Raw genomic sequence first — 26,495 nt, forward strand, 5'->3', positions numbered from 1 at the left:
TGAACCTGCTGCTGCTGCTGCCCTTCTTTACACGGAGGCCCCACCACCTCTTTAGCTCAACGCAGCGACCATAGTCCCCAACTCTTTACCACTCTTCCGCGCTCTTGCCAGCTCGACCACTCTAAGTCTGTACCTGCAGCTCTGACGCTTCACTGTAGCTCATACGGGAGAGCCCCAGCCTCTCTTCGCTCCACCTGGCTGCAGTTCACGCCCGAGAGCCCACACGACCAGCTACCTGCAAAGCGACTCTGCGCCGGCCTTCACACACACAAGGCTCTCAGTCGACTCTCCTCTGCGTCCCTCAGAGCCCAGCTGCTTCACAACACGGCGGCCTCTTCTTCCGTCTCTTTCCTGCAAAGCGACGACCCCCGCCTGGAGCTCCACTCTGGATGGCTGCACACGCCTCTCTCTCAAGGCGGCCTCTTGTACTCCGCTCCCTGGCTTCCCCAGTCGCCAGGCGGTCTCTCTTCTGCAGCTCCTCACGCTCCTACTTCTGAGCAAAAGCCACCACACGCTGCGCCTCTCCTTACTTTTTACGTAGGGCCTCCTCACCGTTTTTCAGAGCGCCCGTCACCTTCTAGATTACCAGCTGGCCGCCACCTTTTCCTTCCATGTGGCCTTCTAAATTGGCCATATACATATTTTATATTTTTCTTAAAAGCCCCCAAAACACAAAATGATGGCCACCCTCAAATAATAAAAGAGACCCTCCTTCTCCTTTCTTTTCCAGGAAATACGGTGCCCATACAGCTTCCAAATAAATGCGAGAGTACTTGCCCGTTGTCTTCATCAGCATCCACTTACTAATCATGACCACTTCCAGCCGGTGCTCTGCTTAGTAACCACCCGCACACCACACAATTGCAATAAAACTCCAGATCTCCAGCATTTTCTCTGGAAGTAACACGTGCATAATCCAGCTTTCAACAAAACCACCCAGCCTGTACACTTGCCAGGGCATTCAGGGCAAAGTTTATTTGCAAACCACACGCACCATATGTACACTGATCCAAAATACCTCTCAGATTTTAGCCTGACAACGGTTGCTTGAGTACCTCTATATACCACTTTGAAACACTTAACATCAAAGATGAACACTTTGAAAGCTCTAAATCCAATCTCTAAGATGTCTTGAATTGTTTCAGAATATTCAAGTTTCTCTGCTATAATGGCAAGAAACGTGATTTGTCTCACTTGAAAGTTTTTGGTGGATGTATTGCATATGTGCATGTGCGAGATGAATTACGTACCAAGCTAGATCCAAAGGCAAAAAAATGTGTGTTTATTGGGTATTTCCTTGAGCAAAAGGGATATAGATGCTATAATCCTGCTACACATGAATTGAGGGTAAGCAAGGATGTTGTATTTGATGAGACAAGTAGCTGTTATGTTACTAAAAAAGATGTTGTTGGAAATGTGGTTGCACATAATGCAAGTCAATAATCACAGTAATTGAATGGACTAGAAGAGTCCTCATCCAATGGTTATGTTGATAGACCATGGAGTGGCAGGTTGCGTTATAGTATCAATCTTGAAAATGTAGTTGGTACATCACATAAAGGCAAAGAGAAAGTGGTTGAGTCCCTTGGTATGCCGAATATTTGTGCAAGGCATTCTGTTATTATTGGAGACTCTAGTGGCTCGAACATGAGCCTTGATGAGGAGCTTGGGATTCCAACAATGAGGAAACCTAGTGTGAAGAAGGATATGGAAGCCATGAATGCAAAGTTATGAAGATCTAGAAGAGTCAAAAACCCTGTGCAGAGGTTGACTTATGATGGTTATGTGGCACATCACTATGCTTATATGGCAAAAGTTGTGCAGGTTGTAGAACCCACCACGTGTTTTGATGAAGCTATTGGAAATGTGTTATGGGAGAAAGCTATGAATGAGGAGATGGATGCATTGTATGGAAATGAGACTTGGGATTTGGTGCCGTTGCCTGAAGGCAAGAAAACTATTGGCTATAAGTGGGTGTATAAGGTGAAACATAACAGTGATGGTAGCATAAGCGGGTACAAGGCTAGATTGGTAGCCAAAAGATATGTGCAGACACATGGGATTGATTATGAGAAGACATTTGCCCCAGTTGCAAAGATGGCAACTGTGAGAATTGTGATTGTTGTGGCTGCGTCTAAAGGCTGGTTTTTACATCAAAAATGTGTTCTTGCATGGTGAAGAAGAGGTGTATATGGATCAGCCACTAGGTTTTGAGGATACAGGTCACCTAGAGTATGTATGTAAGTTTTTGTAAGGCCTTGTATGGGCTGAAGCAATCTCCACGAGCATGGCATGACAAGATTGCTGAGTATCTTGTCACTATTGGTTTTTATATAGCAATGCAGATCACTCTTTGTATGTGCGCAAGAGTGATAAGGGAATTGTGATCATCACCATTTATGTAGATGAGCTTATTATTGGAGGTGACAACTTGGATGAGATCGAGCATGTGAAAAGTCTTCTCAAAAGAAGGTTTGAGATGAAGGATTTGGGAGATCTACGCTACTTTTTGGGAATTGAGGTCATTTGCACACCTGAGGGTATTTATGTATTGGACATGTTGTCCAAGTATGGGATGGCTGATTATAAGCCAATCTCGGTGCCATTAGATCAAAATGGCAAACTTAGTGCAGATGTAGGTTATGTGTTGGAGGATCCCACTATGTACATGAAAATTGTGGGGAGTTTGATCTATGTCACGATCAACAGGCCAGATTTGAGCTACATTGTTGTTGGCTTAGAGAGCCAGTTTATGCAGGTTCCACGCAAACCACATCTTGACAGTGTGCGACACACACTTTGGTACTTGAGGGCCACTATTGATTATACATTAATATCTTCTTATATTTCTTCTCGTTCATTAGTGCTTCTACATACTGGCAATTTAAAAGAAGACTTAAATGTGCGCCATAAGGTTCTATCGTTGATTCTTTATCAGGGTGCAATAATGATCTGATATCATATTGAAATATAGAAATTGATATGCATGAACATTTGCAATAATGATTGCTATTCATAAAATATCACAATAGAAATAATAAACCAGTTAATAGAAATAATAAACCAGTTAATAGAAAGGAGCTTACTTGATTGTATGTATTCTCTTCTTGATGCCACCACCTCCTAGCTTCATTTGCTCAATATCCCTTAGTTTTTTTGGTTGTCTACTATGGAGACCTAATGAGGTCTGCTTATGTCTCCCTCTGCTAACTACTGCTTGACTCAGTCCTGCTGACTGAGCTGACTCAGATCTTTCCACTTCTATGTCCTGTGAGACTAACAAACCCCCAAACACTTTAGACCCCATAGTGATTCATCACAACAATCTCTTATCTGACTTCAGTTGACCTCTAACTAATCCTGTTAGATAGTCTCCTGCTCACTAATCCATCTAATTGACTCTAATAGACCTCTGACTATCAGATACAACTCTAATTGACTCGCTCACAACTTAAAAAGATTAATTTTAGCCTTCTACACCCTTACCTGACTTATCCTATGCCTTAGCTAACACCAGCTGAACACCGCTGACTTTCAGCTGACTTATCCTAAGCCTCAGCTGACACCAACTAAACGCTGGTGACTTTCAGCTGACACTAACTGAACACTAGTGACTCTCAGTTGACCACAATCTGATTCGGTCCCGACTTAATAGACTTCAAATCTTCAATTGACTTTTCTCAACAATCTCAATCATAACAATACAACTAAAACACCATAGCACAAAAAACTCATCTGTCCTCTCACAACATGTTCAGACCAAAGCACTCGATTTTCTGCAAACTTGCAAAAACAAAACTAGTCTCAACAACCATGAGACCTTGGGCTCAAATAAGTGAGAAAAAATATTAAATCTGAGGGATCCTTCACAGCTTCAAACCTCCTTGTTGAATTCTACAGTCCCCTCTGCAGATCTTCTTCTTCAAACATAAATCCGTAATTGAGAAAAGTCCTTGGTAGCACCAAGTTCCAATAGAGATGCAAATAGAGATCCTAGGGATGCAAATAGAGATCCTAGGGCTTGCCTTAGCAACCCTCCGTTGATCCTTTAACTCACACACACTCCCTCTGCTTTGGTCTTGCCCAAACCTGCTCACACTTCTTCCTTCTCTTCTCTCTGTGCGCTCTTGTGTCTTTCTCTCTAATGGGCTCTCCCAAAGCCTTCCCTCTAAAAATCCTGTGACCTTTAACCAAAAGCCCCTCTTCATAAAAAAAACAAACACACTACTTTTCCTACCTTCCTAACAAGAAACTGCCACATGTCTTCTTCAAACTCCCCATGCACATCTTAATCATCTAGATCTCTCACCATATCTTCATGCACAGTTTCCCCTTCTAGCCGTTGCATGGTCTTTCTATTTATCCTTTTCATACTATGTCAACTACACACTATGTTTTAGACTAGCATATGTACATCATAGTTTCCTACAACCTGCCTTGCCCTCCTCCAAATTTGTCCACGTCCTGACTTCATTGGGCTCAAAAACCTCTCACAACATGTGGGTGCATGCACGTGTTCATGCGGATGTGAATATGGATGCACGTGTGCATGCGAATGTGTGTGAATGCAATGGAGTATGCACGTGCATGGGTTAAATTATGATGTTTAGAAGAGTGGGTGCGTGTAGGTGAATGCAAGTGTGCAAGTGCACATGCAAATGGCGAGTATGTGTGTGTACACGCACATGGGGATGAAAGCATTGCAAACGTGTGAATGTGTATGCACATGCATGTGCAGTGGGTGTGCATGCATGTTTGTAGTTATTTTCTGACAATTCTTGATATGTTTTTGGTTTTTAATATTTTTTTATCATTCTTGATGAATGTAGTGACCGTATACTTGAGTAGGGAGGGTTATATTACATATGTACATGTGGAATAGGAGTGAAGGCTTACCATGTGCACGCTCAATCAGTGAGGGCAAAGCAATGTTTGCCCATCCACCATGATGAAAGTTTGGATGCCATTGTGGTCAGCTTTGCTGGTACACTTGATTGAGTGATGTCTTTCTAATTCTAGCTTGCGAGTTGGTATTGCGATGGGGTGCACACAGGTGTTATGGGGTAATGGTGATCTTTTCGAGCCCTAGGGTTGCTTGACGGTGCCACAAAAGGATGTGCACAGTTCCATTTGGGGTTCACACCATGGGTGGCTCTGCTTTGATGGAAACAAGGATAGACAGGGACACTACACATGGGCAATGTGCTCCCTCTTTGTTGCTTGCACTCTTTCAAATTTTTTAAAGGTGGTATCAGTACATGAGTCAAGATGGAAGCCACTAGTCTCCATTCCTGCTTAAGCTTTGGGAGGCATGGCTTCGAGTCTCACACCAACTTGGATTTGTTGTTTGAGGGTGCATTTGTGGGGGTCTAAGGCACGGTTTTCGTTGAACTTGGGCACCTAGATGTGGGGGTTTGCTTGGTAGAATCTTGTGCATCTAACAATTTTGTCTCAAGATCCAATGAAGCATTGACTTAGGTGGTACTGGGTACTGAGGCTGTCTCTTCAATCTTTTTGGCTTCCGGGGTTGTGTGGATGGTGAGATTTTTAGAATGCAGACAAACAAGCTCCCTTTCTAGCAGCTTGATGGGGATCTAATGTGGCTTAATTTTTGGGTAAAACTCTGTCGCCTAGGGTGCTTACTTGATACATCTCCACTCACAATTAGGCTTGAGGCCAAATCGTGGCTACCTCGTTCTTGCATGGGTGTCATACTTTCCCTAGCTCGCCGCCTAGCTTGCCAAGGTACTCTTGGGTTATACCCATTCTTTTTTGGTGATCTCCTTGAAGGGTCGTTGAGGTTAAGGTTTAGGAGGTGGTCTTCATCTTCATCGGGTGAGGTTTTGGATCGCCATAATGGTTTGAGGGAGTAGCAGGGGGTAGCCGACATGGCCTAGCTAACATAGCTAGGCCATTGTGTTGTTTAGTGTTAAAGGTTACCTGAGGTGGTGGCTCCTTAAGTGGAGGAGCCACACCGACCAAAATCCATCGTACCTACGCTACTCCGTGCATAGATACGCTCACCAAAAACACAAGACACATTAAATCTCGCTTATCCGCCCATCACGATACGACCACTACTCCACGCTCTCATGCATAGCCAGTCACACGACTGTGTGGCAAATGAGCGTACCATAAATATCACATAAAATATCAAATAATTCCACAATTCACATTTCCATAACATACAACAAGGTTAAAAAGCAACTATCCTCAATTGTGTAAGCAAGGGTGGCTAACCTCATGCTATAGTGCTGTCTCAGTCGTCAGCGAATCGGCACTAAATCAACGTGCTGCCTCAGAGTTGGCAAATCAGCACTAAACTAATGTGTTGCCTCAATCGGCGAATCGTCACTAAATAAATGTGTTGCCTAAGTTGGTGAATCAGCACTAAATAAATGTGATGTCTCAGTTAATCGGCACCAAAACATATGGAATAACTATGACACTACCTCAGTCAGTGAATAAAAGAATCAATGTGAATGTGTGAGTGGTATGCCGGAATCAAGTGCCGGTAGTGTGGGATAAGCGATATTGTAGGAATCCAATGTGATTTCTCAATGAAATTATTCTTATACTTCACTAAGTAACGATGATACACAGTGCCAGTACGGGTGGTTGTTTGGTCATGGTCAATAATACTTTCTAGTACTAGAATTTTAGAGCCATCCTCGAGGAGAGGAGGGTTATCAATAACATGGTTAACATGAGTGGGGCCTTTAAGGGGTCTCAATAAATTAATGTGGAATGAGTTATGTATCTTCCAGTGAGTGGGAATGCCCAAGCGGAATGCATTTTCATTAGTTTGTTGGATAATTGTGAACGGTTCATAACATCTAGGAGCCAACTTGATCTTAGGATGCTTGGCAATATTCTTTAACCGTCTTTTTTCTATGTGAAGCCAAACTAGATCATTTTTCTCTGAAATTCATTGGTTGTCGTTTCTTGTTGGCTTGCTAAATCTATCAACTATGGTCCATATGATGTCATTATGAGAGAACGGTAATAAAGTCCATTGAAATCTCTTTCCATGGACCTTTGGGAATAGGTAGGGGCATTAAATGACCAAAAGATTTACCATGATGGACTCTCAGTTGACCACAATCTGATTCGGTCCCGACTTAGTAGACTTCAAATCTTCAATTGACTTTTCTCAACAATCTCAATCATAACAATACAACTAAAACACCATAGCACAAAAAACTCATCTGTCCTCTCACAACATGTTCAGACCAAAGCACTCGATTTTCTTCAAACTTGCAAAAACAAAACTAGTCTCAACAACCATGAGACCTTGGGCTCAAATAAGTGAGAAAAAATATTAAATCTGAGGGATCCTTCACAGCTTCAAACCTCCTTGTTGAATTCTACAGTCCCCTCTGCAGATCTTCTTCTTCAAACATAAATCCATAATTGAGAAAAGTCCTTGGTAGCACCAAGTTCCAATAGAGATGCAAATAGAGATCCTAGGGATGCAAATAGAGATCCTAGGGCTTGCCTTAGCAACCCTCCGTTGATCCTTTAACTCACACACACTCCCTCTGCTTTGGTCTTGCCCAAACCTGCTCACACTTCTTCCTTCTCTTCTCTCTGTGCGCTCTTGTGTCTTTCTCTCTAATGGGCTCTCCCAAAGCCTTCCCTCTAAAAATCCTGTGACCTTTAACCAAAAGCCCCTCTTCATAAAAAAAACAAACACACTACTTTTCCTACCTTCCTAACAAGAAACTGCCACATGTCTTCTTCAAACTCCCCATGCACATCTTAATCATCTAGATCTCTCACCATATCTTCATGCACAGTTTCCCCTTCTAGCCGTTGCATGGTCTTTCTATTTATCCTTTTCATACTATGTCAACTACACACTATGTTTTAGACTAGCATATGTACATCATAGTTTCCTACAACCTGCCTTGCCCTCCTCCAAATTTGTCCACGTCCTGACTTCATTGGGCTCAAAAACCTCTCACAACATGTGGGTGCATGCACGTGTTCATGCGGATGTGAATATGGATGCACGTGTGCATGCGAATGTGTGTGAATGCAATGGAGTATGCACGTGCATGGGTTAAATTATGATGTTTAGAAGAGTGGGTGCGTGTAGGTGAATGCAAGTGTGCAAGTGCACATGCAAATGGCGAGTATGTGTGTGTACACGCACATGGGGATGAAAGCATTGCAAACGTGTGAATGTGTATGCACATGCATGTGCAGTGGGTGTGCATGCATGTTTGTAGTTATTTTCTGACAATTCTTGATATGTTTTTGGTTTTTAATATTTTTTTATCATTCTTGATGAATGTAGTGACCGTATACTTGAGTAGGGAGGGTTATATTACATATGTACATGTGGAATAGGAGTGAAGGCTTACCATGTGCACGCTCAATCAGTGAGGGCAAAGCAATGTTTGCCCATCCACCATGATGAAAGTTTGGATGCCATTGTGGTCAGCTTTGCTGGTACACTTGATTGAGCGATGTCTTTCCAATTCTAGCTTGCGAGTTGGTGTTGCGATGGGGTGCACACAGGTGTTATGGGGTAATGGTGATCTTTTCGAGCCCTAGGGTTGCTTGACGGTGCCACAAAAGGATGTGCACAATTCCATTTGGGGTTCACACCATGGGTGGCTCTGCTTTGATGGAAACAAGGATAGACAGGGACACTACACATGGGCAATGTGCTCCCTCTTTGTTGCTTGCACTCTTTCAAATTTTTTAAAGGTGGTATCAGTACATGAGTCAAGATGGAAGCCACTAGTCTCCATTCCTGCTTAAGCTTTGGAGTTGGTGTCAGAGGCATGGCTTCGAATCCCACACCAACTTGGATTTGTTGTTTGAGGGTGCATTTGTGGGGGTCTAAGGCACGGTTTTCGTTGAACTTGGGCACCTAGATGTGGGGGTTTGCTTGGTAGAATCTTGTGCATCTAACAATTTTGTCTCAAGATCCAATGAAGCATTGACTTAGGTGGTACTGGGTACTAAGGCTGTCTCTTCAATCTTTTTGGCTTCCGAGGTTGTGTGGATGGTGAGATTTTTAGAATGCAGACAAACAAGCTCCCTTTCTAGCAGCTTGATGGGGATCTAATGTGGCTTAATTTTTGGGTAAAACTCTGTCGCCTAGGGTGCTTACTTGATACATCTCCACTCACAATTAGGCTTGAGGCCAAATCGTGGCTACCTCGTTCTTGCATGGGTGTCATACTTTCCCTAGCTCGCCGCCTAGCTTGCCAAGGTACTCTTGGGTTATACCCATTCTTTTTTGGTGATCTCCTTGAAGGTTCGTTGAGGTTAAGGTTTAGGAGGTGGTCTTCATCTTCATCGGGTGAGGTTTTGGATCGCCATAATGGTTTGAGGGAGTAGCAGGGGGTAGCCGACATGGCCTAGCTAACATAGCTAGGCCATTGTGTTGTTTAGTGTTAAAGGTTACCTGAGGTGGTGGCTCCTTAAGTGGAGGACAAGGCTTGGGATGTTAATAGGTTTGGAGTGCACTCATCCACACACGAGGGATACGATAACCATTATGCTAGGGGAGTTTGAGCGTTCGCGGTCCTTATTTGCCATCTAGCTAAATATGTAATCTATGGCCATGATCCATCCCCTTTAGAGGATGATGCTCTCTTTTCATGTACGTGCATGGGTCACATAAAATTTCATAAGGCTGGTTTAGATCCAATAAGAAACTCTGCTTCAAAACAACGATCATACATTGGGAATTATTTATTGCAATAATGGTTGCTATTAGAGATGGTGTGAGGGATATGTGGCCTAATGATGTCCACATCTTCTAGGACATCATGTTGTGGCTATAGGCCTAATGTCAACCAAGGTGGGCTATGTACCTGAGACATTTGATCAATGTTGCAAGAGGCTATTTGATGACAACATGCTGGATGATGACCTAGATGTGGAGAATATCTCAATCAAAAAAAGGGTTGTAAATAAATTGATTTCGGAGCTCACCACCCAACAACTTTACATTGCTTTGATGGGAAGAGAAATATGGGATAAAAAAGGAGCTACACGAACAATATTTGAAACCACTTCCACCTGGGGTCATAAAGCCAATGTTTTACTCTAGTTTGTATAACCAAACCAAATCACTCACAAACACAAGTTGTGCATCAACCTTTATGGAATAGTGCTGCACATTTAACTCAGCAAAATATGGCACAAATGAAACTCTCAAAACCTACAAATCCAAGAACTCACATTAGAAAGTATGGTATCCATCTCACACAATGTAGAGAAGCTCCATAGCTAGCTTCATTCTACTTTACTAAAATGAGCACATTCTATAAGTGATACGTTCACACATAGCCTAGTACTAATGTCCACACACACTTGGCCATTTGGCCATGGCCATTATTGTCCACACATCGATAGATTACTACCCACACATCTAATGCTATCCACCAATTACTATCATTGAGCTTACATTCTCAACAAGGATTTCATGACTTTGGTGGATGTGAGACGTCTCTGCTTCTGGGATAGGAGACGAATCGGCTTCTAGGATATTGGGATTTCATGATTGTGGTAGATGTGAGACATGTCTCCATATGCTAGTCCACACAAAGATCTAGAAGTGATCAAGCTCAACAGTGCATGCTGTCTTGTTTGAGGACCTGGTTGTGGTACAAGGAGATATGTTATGATGACATTGTTCTCAGTGATATTTGATTTATGATTATTGTTTAGATACATGAAACTTATAGATATTGTGTGAAAATTTTAGTATGATATTTTTTTTCATTAAAAGAAGAGTGCATGTTTGACCTTTGTAGCCATTTAAGGGCTAATAATGGGCCTGGGCACTTTTTTCCTCTTTAGGAGATTTTTTTCCTTGAGCACATGTATGCACTTTTATGGGTGTGTGTAAGTGACCTTATCATGTCACTTCACTTGTACTTTACTCATTTTCATCAATCTATTTTGAGTGTTGTGCTTCCATCTATCTCGAGGTTTTTTTTCACTTTGTAGCAGGTTTTGTTTCCCAAAACGTATATATGTACTCTTATGGGTGTGTGTAAGTGTCCTTATCATGCCACGACTTATACTTCACTCATTTTCATTAATCTACTTTGAGTGTTATGCTTTCATCTATCTCTTCTTGATTGCTACATCTATGTGTGTGTTGCTACTTTGATCTCCACTCTAATAATTGGTGTCAGAGCATGTTCTCTTGCCTCTCACCCCCTTGTCATCTTCTCCTGAAGATTGTCTCAGATTGAGCTATCCTCTTAGGTGGAGAAGGCATTGCCTATAATGTATTATTAACTATTGTATCCTAGTTTTTATGCGGCCGGGACATGTTTCAGGGGTTATTTACATGTTGTAAGGTTACTGTAGATTGAGCTATCCTCTTAGGTGGAGAAGGTATATTGTTAACTATGTTAACCTAGTTTTTGTGTGTTTGGTGCACATTTTAAGGCTTATTTGCATGCTATAAGGTTACCATAAGCATCTCAAGGAAGTGTCAATTTGAACTATTTTTGTTTGATTTTGGGTATTCTACATAACAAAAGTAGCATTTGGTATACAGAAGGGCTGTTGTCATCTTCGACGTCACATCTTCAAGCTCAATCTTCAACAGCTTCAATAGTATCATCAACATTATCATCGATTTCTACATTCTTGCTAAGTATCATTACCACACTACATTCTTGCTAAGTATCATTACCACCCTACATTCTACAAATTTTCATACACTTTGTAGGTTTCCTTCGTCTCATTAGTCAAAAGATAAAGGCAAAGTCTTTTCTCAAGGTGGCTATAAGCCAAAGGAAGAATTAGCCTAATCTTTGGGAAAGGATGCCGAGAAGGGGGGTGATAAGCCTAAGAAGAAAGAAAAATGCAACTATTGTTGGAAGCCAAGCCATTATATTAATGAATACTGAAAAAGACTAGAGAAGGAGAAGAAGAAAGAGTCAAGCATGTCTGTGGGCTAATGCATCAACACACCAAAAGTGTTGAAAAGAAGTCAACGTACTATACATATGATGATTGGGCATTCATTTTGCACTGTAGTTATGATCCTTCTGTCCCATGATGTATGTTCGTGAAAAAGATAATCTCAAGAGTACACGCGACCTTGGATAGTTAGATAGTAACGAGATGATATGCCATATCAAGAATACGGCTACTTTAAAGAAAGCATGAGATATACTAATGAAGTTTCAATTAAAACAAAAATTACAAAATGTTTTAATTGCAACTTCATTAGTGTATCTCATGCTTATGGAAATCAAGGAATTTGCATATGCATTGGCATCCATAGATGCACCGTGAGTTGAGGATGATGACTTGGTTGTGGTTACATTGAATGGTCTTGGTGAGGATTACAAATCCTTGGACACTTCTATTTCCGTGCAGGAGACTCCATTAAACTTTGAAGAACTCATTGCCTTACTTATAAATGAAGAATTGAAGCTTGGTCTTGGGAACATGAATGTTAGTAGTGGGGTAATTCATGGGATCATGCATTTTACTCGAGCATTTTACTCTTAGCAAAGAGGATATGGAATGAGGGGGAGTTCCTCGCCACCATGAGGTGGAAGAATGGGTGGTAGACATAACTTAGATTGGCAAAGCCAATAGCCGCCCGCAGCAATACCACGTGTAGAATAGCCATGGAAGAGGGAATGCATATAGCAATAGATCATACTCCGGAGGAAGGGGGAGAGCCATCGTTAGAAATGGAAGAGGCTCGTACAATATGGAGGCAAACAAAGATGAGAGTTGTTGTCACTATTGTAGTAGAAAGCCTAGGCATTTTGCAAGAGAATGCTATAAGAAGCAAAATGATTCATGGAATAAGAGGTTGCAACATGGCAACTATGCATCCATAAGCCATATGAATGAAGGACCGTGAGAAAGCTTGTTTGCCATGAGCCATGTTATTGGCACAATGACTGAGAAGAATTCTAAAATGATAATGGTATGGGCTCTGGCACCTTGACTCATATGACACATCACAGTTAATGGTTTGACAATGGAATGATTGAAGATGTCGGGTTATGTAGCCAATGGGGAGATGGCACAACACATAACATCATGCATGTTGGAATAGTGTAGCTGAAAATGAATGATGGAAAAGTTAAGAAATTGAATAAAGTGTTTCATGTGATGACCATAAACAAGAATCTTACATCGATGGGATAAATGGTTGAGCAAAAGTTGCAAGTTAGTTTCAATGTATATGGATGCTTTATTGAGGACTTTGAGCATGGCTGCACAACTGCAAAAGGTCAAAAAGAAGGTAGATTGTTTACCTTAGATGTAGGAATACCTGAGTTACAATCTATTATGTTTGCTAAAGGCAAAGGAGTGGTACAAAACATTGACATTTGGCATAAGCAGATAGGGCAGATGAATGTGCGAAAGCTAAGGAATATGTAAACAACGGGTGTTGTGTCAGGTTTGCCAAAGTTCAAATATGATGGATCAAATCATGTGTGCCACTTTGGGAAGCAAGCAAGGCATTTCCGAATCATGGGAGGATTAGTGGTAAACTGTTGGAGGTGAAAAGATGCAGGGGGGAAGAGAGCTTGAGCTCTTGCAAGCACACACACACTCACAAAGCCCTAATAGAGAACACACAAGGTGAGAGGCTGATGAAAATCTTCTTCTTCTTCTCTCAACACTCAACACACCATATACAAGATAAGAGTACACAACCAAATACATACAATGGTTCTCTATAGTGTGAACCCAACTAAAATTGAGCTGGCGCTATAACTATGCCAGTCTCTAGAATGGCTGTCACACAGCCTGTCATCCCACTGGCCGCATATGATCTCACCAACCATGCCAGTGGTGTAAGTGTGGGGCCTATCCCCAAGCGGGTCATCAGTGTCCATTGCCTCACTAGACGAGCTTGATATCTCATGTACACCAAGCGAAGCCCTGAATCTGCGGAGCTTCTCTGTACCCAATGCTTTGGTGAAGATGTCAGCTACCTGATCCTGTGTGCTGACATAAACAAGGTCAAGGTCTCCTGCCAAGACCTTCTCTCTGATAAAATGGTAGTGGACCTCTATATGCTTCGTGCGAGCATGAAAAACTGGGTTCCTGGCCAACTGTATACTGCTAATGTTGTCATAGAAAATGACAACTTGTCTATCCATTGATAGACCCAAATCTGCAAGTAGCTTTCTCAACTAAGCTACCTCACATGCTGCCATAGCAGCTCCTCTGTACTTGACCTCTGTACTGGATAGAGCAACCGTAGGCTGCTTCTTGCTGCTCCAAGTCACAACAGCACTCCCCAAAGAAAACGTGAAGCCACTAGTAGATCTTCTATCTGAGATACTACCAGCCCAATCAGCATCTGTGTACCCATGTACACATATCTCTGTCCCAGTTTCATAAAATAGTCCACAATGCAAAGTAGACCTCACATACCTCAATATGTGTCTCAATGCATCCAAATGCGGTTTTCTTGGAACCTGCATTAACTGACTCACCAACCTAACAGCATAGCTCAAATCTGGTCTGGTGATCGTCATGTAGATCAAACTACCTACTATGCACCTATACATAGTAGGATCCTCCAAAATCTCTCCTGAATATGCACTCAACTTGCCATTCTAATCCAATGGCATGGAAATAGGCTTACAGCCTCATACCATACTTGGACAACATGTCTAAGCCATACTGTCTCTGCAGTAATCCAATACCATGTGGTGACCTAATCACCTCAATGCCCAAGAAATATTTGAGCTCCCCCAGATCCTTTATCTCGAACTTCTGTCTAAGCAAGATCTTTACATCAAAGATCTCTGCATCATGGTCCCCCGTAATGATCAAGTCATCTACATAGATGACAACAAGCACAACCCCTCTATCACCATGTCTCACATACAGAGCGAGAAATCTGCATTGGTTACATGAAAGCCAATAGTGACAAGATATTCAGAAATCTTGTTAGACTATGCTCTTGGTGCTTGTTTTAAGCCATACAAGGCTTTCTTCAACCTGCAAACATGCTCGGGGTGACTCACATCCTCATAGCCAGGTGGCTACAACATATACACCTCTTCCTGCAAATCCCCATGCAAGAATGCATTCTTTACATCCATCTGATGTAAAGACCATTGCTTTGACGCAGCCACTGCTATCACAACTCTCACTGTTGCCATCTTGGCAACTGGGCTGAAAGTTTTCTCATAATCAATGCCATATGTATGCGCATACCCTTTGGCTACCAATCTAGCCTTATACCTATTTATGCTTCCATCATTGTTATGTTTTACTTTGTACACCCACTTGCATCCAATGGCTTTCTTGCCTTCAGGCAATTGCACTAAATCCCAAGTCTCATTTCCATATAGTGCATCCATCTTCTCATCCGTAGCTTTCTCCCAACACACATTTCCAACAGCCTCATCAATGCATGTGGGCTCTACAACCTGCACAACCTTTGCCATATATGCATAGTGATGTGCCACATAACCATCATAGGTAAACCTCTGCACAGGGTTTTTCACTCTCCCAGATCTTCGCAGCTTTTCATTCATGGCTTCCATAGCCTTCTTTACACCAGGTGTTCTCATAGCTGGTATCCCAAGCTCCTCATCAAGGCTCATCTCTGAGCCACTAGACTCTCCATCAACATGAGAATGTCCTGCAAAAATGTCAGGCATACCAAGGGGCTCAACCACTTTCTCTTTTCCTTTACGTGATGTACTAATCACATTTGTAGGACTGGTATTATGATGCAGCCTGCCACTCCATGGTCTATCAACAGAGCCAATAGATGAGGACTCTCCTGGTCCACTCATCAAAGACTGTGATTGCTGACCTGCGTTCTGTGCAACCACACTTCCACTCACATCAGTCCCAACAGCTTCTTTTTCAGTAGCATACCAGCTGCTCATCTCATCAAAAATAACATCCCTGCTTACCCTCAACTCACTTGTAGCAGGGTTATAACACATGTATCCCTTTTGCTCAAGGGAATATCCAATAAACACACATTTTTCAGCTTTTGGATCCAGCTTAGTTCTCAGCTCATCTAGCACATGCACATATGCAATGCATCCAAAGACTTTCAAATGAGACAAATCAGGTTTTCTGCCAGTAAACCTCTCCTCTAGAGTTACATCATGTATGGCTGCAGTTGGAGTCCTATTCATGATGTATACTACTGTAGAAATAGCCTCAGCCCAATAGCTATGCAGCATATTCTTCTCTTCCATCAATGCTCGCGCAATCTCAGCAATGTGCCTGTTTTTCCACTCAGCAACCTCATTTGCTGCGGAGTGTATCTGCATGCAAACTGCGCCTGCACATGTCCAAGCTTACCACAATAAAAGCATTCACGTGCATCATTATATTGCCTTTGCCAATTTCCACGTCCTCTTTGACTCCCCCTACCTCTGAATTTGCCTCTTCCACCTGTGTGTTGTTGATGTTGTTGTTGTATTCTGGGACTGTTGTTGTTGCTGCTGCTGGCCATAATTCTGATTACCTGTTCGGCCACCTCCTTGACCACGTCCTCTTCCTGAACTTGTGTAGAAGGCCTGTTGCTCTGAACTGTTTTTGTTTTGTGAAGACTGTTGGTCTTCACCCAAGCTCTTCTCTTCTATAATCAGCATAGACACCAAATCTGTAAAGTTGGGAATGTTTTCCCGAGTCTGAATAGATGTCTTGAACGCCTTGTATTGTGGCCCGAGACCACGTAGACAGACTTCCACCTTATCATCATCACCTACTGACACACCAATAGATGCAAGGGATTTCACAATACCCTTTATCTTCAATGCAGTCATTCACAGACATGCTCTTTTTCTCCACAATATGAAGTTCATTCTTCAACTGTATCTTACGTGCCTTGGTATTTGTTTCATAGAGTTTTACCAAGGTGTCCCATGCCTCCTTGGGGGACTTGGCATCCTGAATGTGCCCAATCATGGTGTCTCGTATACTAATGGAGAGCCAATACATAACTTTCCTGGCTCCTTGGTTCCAGTCTTTAAACTCTTTCACATCTGCAGCAGTCGCGGATTTATGTCCGGTATCTCTGGTGCCTCTTCATGCTCACCTTCTATGTAGTCCCAATAGCCCTTTCCCATCAGGAAATTCGTCAACCTGAACCTCCAAGCATGGAAGTTGTTCTTATCAAGCTTCTCAGCCACCATTTGGGTTATGCCATGATTTGACATCTTGCTAGACACACAAATTTACCAGAAACAGCACTCCGGTTTGTCCTGCACAAACTGCTGTATTTTCTGCAGCAGCGGTACTGTCATACACCCAATGGCAACTATTGACCTCTTTGCAGCACACACAGTGTTTACACAGCCAATCTGTCTTCCTGCAGTTCTTAAAGCAGAGTTCTGCAGAGAATCGATGACTTACCCGCCCGCAGTGCTTGAAATCGCCTGCCTTCTGAAAAACAAAGGTCCAGATGCGCCCGAAACGCGTTTTCGGCCAAATTTTTTTTGTCCAATAGGACTTTATAGTTGCCCTATAGCTTTACGCCCGCACCAACACAAATAGGGAAGAGTAGTTGAAGCTCTTACCCTCGTACCGCTTCCTGTGTGGTTCTCTTGCTTTGCAGCTCAGCCCTTAGCATGAACTAGGCTCTGATACCATGAAAAGATGCAGGGGGGAAGAGAGCTTGAGCTCTTGCAAGCACACACACACTCACAAAACCCTAATAGAGAACACACAAGGTGAGAGACTGAAAATCTTCTTCTTCTTTACTCAACACTCAACACACCATATACAAGATAAGAGTACACAACCAAATACATACAATGGTTCTCTATAGTGTGAACCCAACTAAAAATGAGCTGGCGCTATAACTATGCCAGTCTCTAGAATGGCTGTCACATAGCCTGTCATCCCACTGGCCGCATATTACCCATCTCACCAACCATGCCAGTGGTGTAAGTGTGGGACCTATCCCCTAGGCGCGTCATCAGTGTCCACCGCCTCACTAGACGAGCTCGATATCTCAATAGGAGGTTATACATACAGACATATGGAGGTCTAACTCAAACGCTTAGCATAAACATAAATCGGTATTATGTGTCATTCATTGATGATTTCAACAGGAAGAGGTGGGTGTACTTTCTGAAACATACAGAGGAAGAATTTAACAAGTTCAAGGAATTCAAACCTATGGTTGAGAAGAAATAAAAGTGGTGGTGAGTATAGCTCATATACATTTGATGCATACTTGAGTGACCATGGGATACATAGACAATTGACATGCCGATATATCCCTCAACAAAATGGGGTTGCAAAAAGGAACAATCATAGCATTACAAAGGTTACATTAGCTATGATGAATGAGAGGAATATACTCTATTAGGTAGAGGCAATAGCAATAACCGCAATAGAACTCCCACACTGGCTATTTATGATTCTGTCACACTTGAAGGTCTTTGGGATGCATTGCATATGTGCATATACTAGACGAGAAGAGAACAAAGCTAGGTGAAAAGTGTGTCTTTATTGGGTATGCAATGGATCGGAAGGCTTATAGATGTTACAATCCAACTACAAGGAAAGTACACATAAGAAGAGATTTCATATTCGACAAGACATCGAGTTGGCATCGCACAAAGGATGCATGTGTTGATGAAGAGGATGGTCGAAAGCATATGGTTGGTCTCACGAGAGGAAAAAATAGTGTGAGTGTGATTATGTGAGGTCTTGAATCTAGCAGGAATGTGAGTCCTTAGTTGGGATGCTGGCGAAACAATGCAAGAAAATAAAATGATACACAGGAGGGCTCACAGGGAAGTAGCTCTATGCAAAGGACAAATGATAGTGTGCCATATATGAAGAATGTTGGATATAAGTCATCACAAGGTCCAAAAATCTTGATGAGGAATTAGCCATACCATAAGTGAAAACACTAGGTGCAAAAAGTGGTTCAAAGAGATACGTGCCACTGCATGAAATGGTACAATGAGTGTATTTGGAACCTCCATTGAGGAGATAAAAAAGGGTGAGATATCCTATGTGACAGGCTTACATACAACAAATATGCTAAGATGCACTATGCATATATGACTTTGGTTATACAACATGATGAGCTGGAGAGCTTTGATGTAGTTGTAAAGAGCAATGGGAGAAAGCATGAATAGATGGATGCATTGCAAGTGAATGAGACATGGAATTTGGTGCCATTAGAAGGACAAGAAAGCAATTAGATGCAAATGGGTGTACGGGTTAAAAAGCAAATTATATGGAAGCATTGAAAGTTATAGAGCCAAACTAGTGGCAAAGGGTTATGCATAAAACTATGGCTTAGATTGTGAGGAGACATTTAGTCTAGTTGCCAAGATGGCAACTATGAGAATAGAAATTGCTATGGCTGTATCTAAAGGTTGGGAGTTATATTAAATGGATGTCCGAAATGTTTTTTTGAATGGGGAACTTTAGGAAGAGGTTTACACGGAGTAGCTTGAAGGATATGTGCACTTAAAGTATCTAGAGTATGTGTGCAAGTTGAAGAAAGCATTATATGGTTTGAAGAAGGCACCCAAAGCTTGGACTGACAGGATTAACAAGTTCTTATTGAGCACATCAGATTTGAGATAAGCATGGCAGATCACTCATTGTATATGAAGAAGACTCTAGCACGTTTGGTTGTCATTGTCATATGTGTTGATGATTTGATCATGACACATCAAAGATAGCATAGATGAAGATGTTTCTTGGACAAGAGTTTGATATGAAGGATCTTGGTGAGTTGAGGTATTTTTTTGGGGATTGAGGTAGTTAGAACACCTCAATCCCCAAAGGCATATGGTTGATACAATGGCAATATGGTTTGGAGATGCTGGAGAAATATGGCATGACAGCATGTAAGCTGTTGAACACACTAATTGAGCATAATTTGAAGCTGAGGGCTGGTCTGGGAGACGAATTTGATGACGCCACTATGTACAGAAAGATGGTTGGGAGCCTCATTTACATGATCATCACTAGGCCGGACTTGAGTTATGTAGTGGGTTTGGTTAACGAGTTCATTTTTTATGGATTAGGATTCTATCTAACATTGCTAACCTACCTATGCAAAGTAATTAAGCAAAAGAAACAAGATTAAGCTAAATTTTTTTTAAAAAATAGTTTAGGTTTAAGTAAAAACCCTCTTGATTGGGTTCTCTAATCACCCAAATCTCAAGTTTTTTCACTCAAACATGTAGTAATCCTCCTCTAAACACAAAGCTATGCATAAATCACAACAAAAACATAAAAAACAACCATACAAAATATCAAAATACATCAAAAAATCGCATGCCAAAGAGCTTACCTGGCACCGAGCTATTAAGACTCCATCAAATTCGAATCAAAGAAAGCTTTGACAAGTAGCGGATTGGCGCTCCCCGACAGTGACGCCCAAGATGTTAAACGCACCCTAACATGGCGTGGGAAGCTGCCTATTCAGCGAGCTCGAGCTAGGCTCAAGAGCTCCACCGTAGCCGCTCATCACCGCCCTCCTCTCACACTCGTTGTCACACCGAGACGGTTACTCTAATCCAATGGGTGGTGCAACCTCTTTCGCAAAGATCGTGTGGGATGCATGCTCGACAACTTTAGTTCCACACCATCGGTTGCATGCATGATAGTGTCATCTTCTTGTCTGTCAGAGCACTCTAGTTGGGAAGGGCATATGGGCTAACCTTGTGCCCCATGAGGTTGAGCAAATAGGAGAGGACACCAATCTTCATGGAGGTTCCTCACGGGAAATGCTTTCAAACCACAGATGTGTTTTAATGGGAAAAGACACCCGTGGGATGAATGAAGCCTTAGTCGCCTTTACTCGATTGTGAATCTCCCTAGCAAAGGTTGCTATGGCCATGGCGTGCTCTAGCGCGATCTTCACCGTGTCTTCCTCATCTTCTCTGTCTGTCTCTTCTTCTGTTGCGGCCTCTTCTTCTTCATCATTATCTTCGGTGTCGTCCTCTTCCACTTCGCTTGTAGTTCCGCGTTCTTTTCAAGGCCTTCGAAGTGGTACTTTATCTCGCCCTCACTTTCTCCGCCCGGCCTGCAGGCGCGCCTCTTCCTTCTCCGCCCGCAGCTCCGCCCCTGCGCGCCCTCTTGCGGTAACTGCGGTATGCCACTAACTCTGCAAAGCTCTGCCCGATCTTGCTAAAATGCCCCCGATCGGAGCAGAACTGTGTGCTTTTTTTTTTTTGAAATGTGGTTTAAAGTTGGGTTCACCGATCCAACACTTCTTTAACTGTTAGATAAGTTTTCTTTTTGCGTAGCTACAGTGGGCAGCATCATCTAAAAGTTGATTGTGGGTGGGCTTCTCTGCCCTCCCAAATGTGCTGCTATGCACGTCTTTGCAGCTAATAGTGCAGTATTGAAACAAAGGCCCCTTTTGTGTGCCAATTGGCCAGCTATCCTTTGCACCATTTTGACCACAGATAAACTGCCTTTATGAGCACGGCATACACACTCAGGCTAGCATGCTAATGGGAAATGGGATGAATGAATATGTGTAATGATGATTCTGTTTATGAAGAACTGAAGCTACGAATACGCCTATGCCTTCTGCCAAAGCAATGTCTGCATGACAGAATGGTTGAAATTGCATGTTTTGTTCTTCGTGCAACAGAATACCTGGGGAATGTCCTTGTGTTGTGGACGATATTCATCATGCCACATGTTGAATGCAGTATTCAGTGGGATTTCATTGGATGCAATAATGGATTAATGCACAGGTTTGCCGCTGGAAGGAATGGCAGAAGGGCTAATAAGCATTCTCAGAAAATATTTGCCTTGCCGTCCAAGGGCTTTTAGATTTTTCTTATGGTTATGCGTGAATGCTGCCATACATTTGTGCATAAAGATGGGTAACACCATGTACGCTAAGATCTCTGAATGAATGTTGTGGTAAATCAATACGAGGCAGCAAGCATGCATGGGCACACACCAATTATCCAGAGCAAGGGTTGCCACAGACACTCCTCAATATTCCCACTAAATCCAAGGAAGGGGTAGAAGAGCATTGTTCAGCTCTGATACCATGTGGGATATCACCACAAGGCATCATGCACATGGGGCTGCGTACATGCCATCATAGTGAAAGGGTTATAGGAGGTATTGAACGAAGGCGATGGGCCTACCTTATATACGGTTGCCAATATCTATATCAACTCACGCTGGGGTCAAGAGGCACCCCTCCAGAGCCACACACTAATCACCCAGGGTGAGGATTGCCACACACATGGCTGCACATTTCAGCGTATCTATGACAAGCAGAAGCCTGGTAACACAATGCCCTAAACTTTCTACTTATAGCCCAACACTGTTTGGTTCCTTTGGCATAACTCCATCATTGCCTCTGCAAACTGTGGTGGAGGCTATGCATTGCATTGAAACAAATAAATGTAAGGCTTTTCTTAAAATGAGAGCAGCATTCTAATATAGAGTCAAAGGAAGTTTCAGTTGTGTCAATGCGATGCATAGTACATGCTGCTGATGTTCTGTCTCTTGTATATGTTTCTAACTTGGCAGGGAGAACTTCCTCTGGTAGGAAATGAAGCACCCAATTTCGAGGCAGAAGCAGTCTTTGACCAAGAGTTTATCAAGGTACCTACAAATTGAATTTCAGTGCTCATTAGGTGAATTGAAGGGGTTTTGCCCTTATAATCCACCAGCTTCTCAGTCTTAATGATCTAGTGGTGGAGGTTTTTGATATGGTAATACACATTTGTGTGGCAATATAATGGCATGTGCATGTGGTTGGCCTGGTACTAGCCCTTTACTGTAAAGGCAAAGCAATGGTCATGAGCTTTTGTAGCATGCAATGAGTACATGGCCAATCACTTTAAAGCCTTCTAGGTACGAGCCTATGATGGAAACGTCTAATAAGCTACATGCTTTTGTGGCCGATATTTAAACATCGATGATCGGTCCATACATGGGGTTGTTTGACTTTACTCCATGACACCTTGTCTTCAGGTTGCGGGTCCCAGATGGGCACCCAGATGGATCTGGATGGGCCAGGATGCTGTGCATGGACTGAAACTAACATGATTTTTGTTGTATCCTAAACTCAGGTGAAACTTTCAGATTACAGAGGAAAGAAGTATGTCGTTCTCTTCTTTTACCCTCTGGACTTTACCTTTGTCTGCCCAACAGGTACTCACACTGCTTGGTACTAGCCATTTTTTGTGATTTTTTTTTAAAAATAAAAATAATTGTCACCGTATGTTATGAATTTTGTACATCATCTGAATGTGCTTCCATGGATGTGCTTGGACAGAGATTACTGCTTTCAGCGACCGGTACGCAGAATTCGAGAAGCTGAACACAGAAGTGCTTGGTGTCTCCACTGACAGTGTGGTAAGTAAATTGCACGTTATGTGAGATCTTGTTGGAATCTCCTATAGCTGGGCGTTAATCTGGTCTATGTGCACCCTATTGGGTAGCCCATGTCTCATCCATGAAGCCCATATGTGTAGACCATGCACATTTCCTTTCTAGTAAAATATATTTCAAATTTATATGTTTTAAATTGAAAAAGTACAACATACTTTATGTTCCTGATGCTAGTTAGCACTTCTTGTTTTGTCTCCAAACATGTTTGATATCCAGTCCATACTATGCATGATAGAGTTGATGGTTTATTGTCTTGTGGATGACTACCACGAGGTTATAAATTGCACATTCTTATAAGGTGAATTAGGGCATGTTCTTGGATTCATCTAGGTATATCTTTATGCTGGATTAGCGGACATGCAAATTTCACATTGTGAAGTTTTCGTCTAAGTTGCAGCCAGTTGATATTGTGTTAATTCTTTCTATCTTTAGTGGTGTATATGCCCTATCAACTACCCTTTTGTTGTAGTAATTCTTTCTATTTGTTATGATCCTTAGTGCTAGGCTTCATTATGGCCGAGTCTGCCTTGTATCTCCGAAGCTCTGATAGAAACTCAGTACACAGACCTTTGTATGAATGTATGCTCTTATGTGTGTGTGTGTGTGTGTGTGTGTGTGTGTGGGAGCATATATTGATACCAAGTTCTACACCCACTTTTGGGCACTGATGACGTTAGTGGGGATGTCGTAGTATCCAGTCCATACTATGCATGATGAAGTTGATGATGGTTTATTGTCTTGTGGATGACTACCATGAGGTTATAAATTGTACATTCTTATAAGGTGAATTAGGGCATGTTCTTGGATTCATCTAGGTATATATGTTTGATATACACTGTATGTAACTCTTTGCATTTGTATGTGCAGTTTTCTCACCTGGCTTGGATTCAAACAGACAGAAAGTCAGGTGGGTTAGGTGACCTTAAATATCCTCTTGTTGCGGATCTGACTAAGACCATATCCAAAGCTTACAATGTTCTGATACCTGGCCAGGTAATCCTGATCAATTTAATTTTTCCTGTGATAGTTGACATTTTTGTAAATGACTTTGGAACCAATTTGGACCCAACACATGGTTTGAACTTTTGGATGTGTCAGGGTATTGCACTTCGGGGCCTTTTCATCATTGACAAGGAGGGCATCATTCAGCATGCTACCATCAACAACCTTGCAATCGGACGCAGTGTAGATGAGACCTTGAGAACCCTACAGGTTTGTTAGACTTCTTCTTTGGGTCCTTGTTTTGTCATGCTGCATGATTCCTTTGACAATATTTTTAGCTTACTATATTTAAGCCTTGGGTTAACTTCTCTTTGGATATGTCCAGGCTGTCCAATATGTACAGGACAATCCAGATGAGGTTTGCCCGGCTGGATGGAAGCCCGGTGAAAAGACCATGAAGCCTGATACCAAGCTGAGTAAAGAGTATTTTGCTGCTATATAAGGTAGGGCTTGTGAATCCAAGCTGATCGTAGATCATTCTAGAGCCTCTTTAATAGATGTGTGATGGGAGTCAAGCATGTTACTGAATGAGAAGACTGTTGAGTCTTATATTTTCGTAGCTGATCGCGAAGTTATTCGGGTCAAATAATCATCCATCTTAGTGGGAACATTTTTGGATGTGATTGTAGTGCACACCTCTTGTAATGCAAACTTAGTTGAGGGATATGCATGGTTTCACTCGGATCTTAAGTAGCATGCCCGCCTTTTAATACTTCATGAAGGGTTGCCATTGCATGCACTGCTGCATGGGTGTAGAAAGGTTGATGGATGTCGTTGAATTCTATTTATTGCGATGAGTTGGTATTCTCAATCATACTCCAAATACTTTGCTCTAGATGAATCAGTGGCTGAAGCTTTGTTCTTACTGAAGTGCACGGAAGAAGCAAAGGTAGCTAGGAAAAACATATCAATGAAATGCCCATGCCTCTATCCCCTCTTGTAATGGTAAATAGTCAACTAGTTTTTTCAAATGCTGCATTAATATAGCTATCATTGACATTAGTATAACTCATCTATACTAGTTTGTGATTCCCACCATCGATGACACAAGTGGTCTCTCACAAAATTGAAGAGGCCACACAGGTGTCATTGCATAATCATATTTTTACTTAGCTTTATTAGTCTAGCTCTATGCTGTCCACCATAAGGCCGATATTTCAAGGCCAAGTGCACAAATAAAAGGAAGCTATACAATTAAATGGTGAGTAGCATGCTTTTATAAATTAGCAGTGTTAGGCTTCAATGGATCTCCTTATTTGTGATTGTACAAATCTTTGGACTTGTTTGGCCAGACAATTAGTTCTTCCTTGATTCTAGATTGTGAATGCTTGAGGATTGAGAGCCAATGGTGGGACAAACATATGTAGGATGATCATTTAAGGGTTGAGCATGCCCATGAGATTTAGGTGGTAGTGCCAACAAATTTATTTAATCTATTAAGGTGTTAGTGCTTGAGATCGAGCCTTGTAGTAAGTGAAGATATTCGAGCATCTCAAGAAATGGCTACTTGTGTAGTGATGATTTATAATGCTCTAAATAGAGTTTTTATTGAGATAGTGGAAAAATCTGTTATTCAGAGACTTGGAAGAGGAAGTTTTGGATTGGGACAACACCTTCTTCTAAGCCAAAGGAAACATGAACCTTGTGTGTGAGAGTGAGAGTGAGAGAAGAGAGGAGCCAGTTCTACATAATATAGACAAAGAGAAAGGAGGACAAAAAGAAGAAAAGAAGAGGAAGTGGTGGCTAGATGCAAGGTGTGTTTGACTCGAGCGGGTCCTAGGTTAGCATTCTGGTTTGATTAACAAAAGGGTGCATTTAAGGTTCCAACACTCAAGTTCTTGTTTGTAACACACATCTCTTCCTCTCTCTATTTACTTGTCTAGCTTATATGTATGTGTGTCTATCTATTTGTGTTCTCTACGTGTGTGTGCGGGGGGTGGGGAGTGGGAGTTATCATGTCACGATCCCATATATCAAGTGTGTTCAAGGGCTATTTAAAGGACCTTCTGCCTACAAGTTTTCAAATTTTAGATAAATTCTTATAAATTTTGATATGACAAAAATACCTTTTTTATATGTTAGAAAACCCCTCATGTAAGTATATTTTTTATGACTCCATAAGAAAATCAACTTCCTTCTTT

The 26,495-nt window shown here is 42.0% G+C and overlaps 1 protein-coding gene across 1 annotated transcript; it reads left to right on the plus strand.

The window, feature by feature from the left end:
* The first annotated feature begins 20,579 nt into the window (after positions 1-20,579).
* On the plus strand, positions 20,580-25,018 carry LOC147627317 (2-Cys peroxiredoxin BAS1, chloroplastic-like). Its single transcript, XM_086815952.1, has 7 exons — positions 20,580-21,074; positions 22,486-22,560; positions 23,031-23,112; positions 23,237-23,316; positions 24,220-24,345; positions 24,451-24,564; positions 24,680-25,018. Exons 1-7 carry the CDS (start codon positions 20,814-20,816, stop codon positions 24,794-24,796), a joined length of 855 nt encoding a protein of 284 aa, XP_086672078.1. The 5' UTR covers positions 20,580-20,813; the 3' UTR covers positions 24,797-25,018.
* Positions 25,019-26,495: the final 1,477 nt, after the last annotated feature.

This window comes from Cibotium barometz, chromosome 21, assembly GCF_041138505.1.
Source record: "Cibotium barometz isolate CiBa-2024 chromosome 21, ASM4113850v1, whole genome shotgun sequence".
NCBI lineage: Eukaryota > Viridiplantae > Streptophyta > Polypodiopsida > Cyatheales > Cibotiaceae > Cibotium > Cibotium barometz.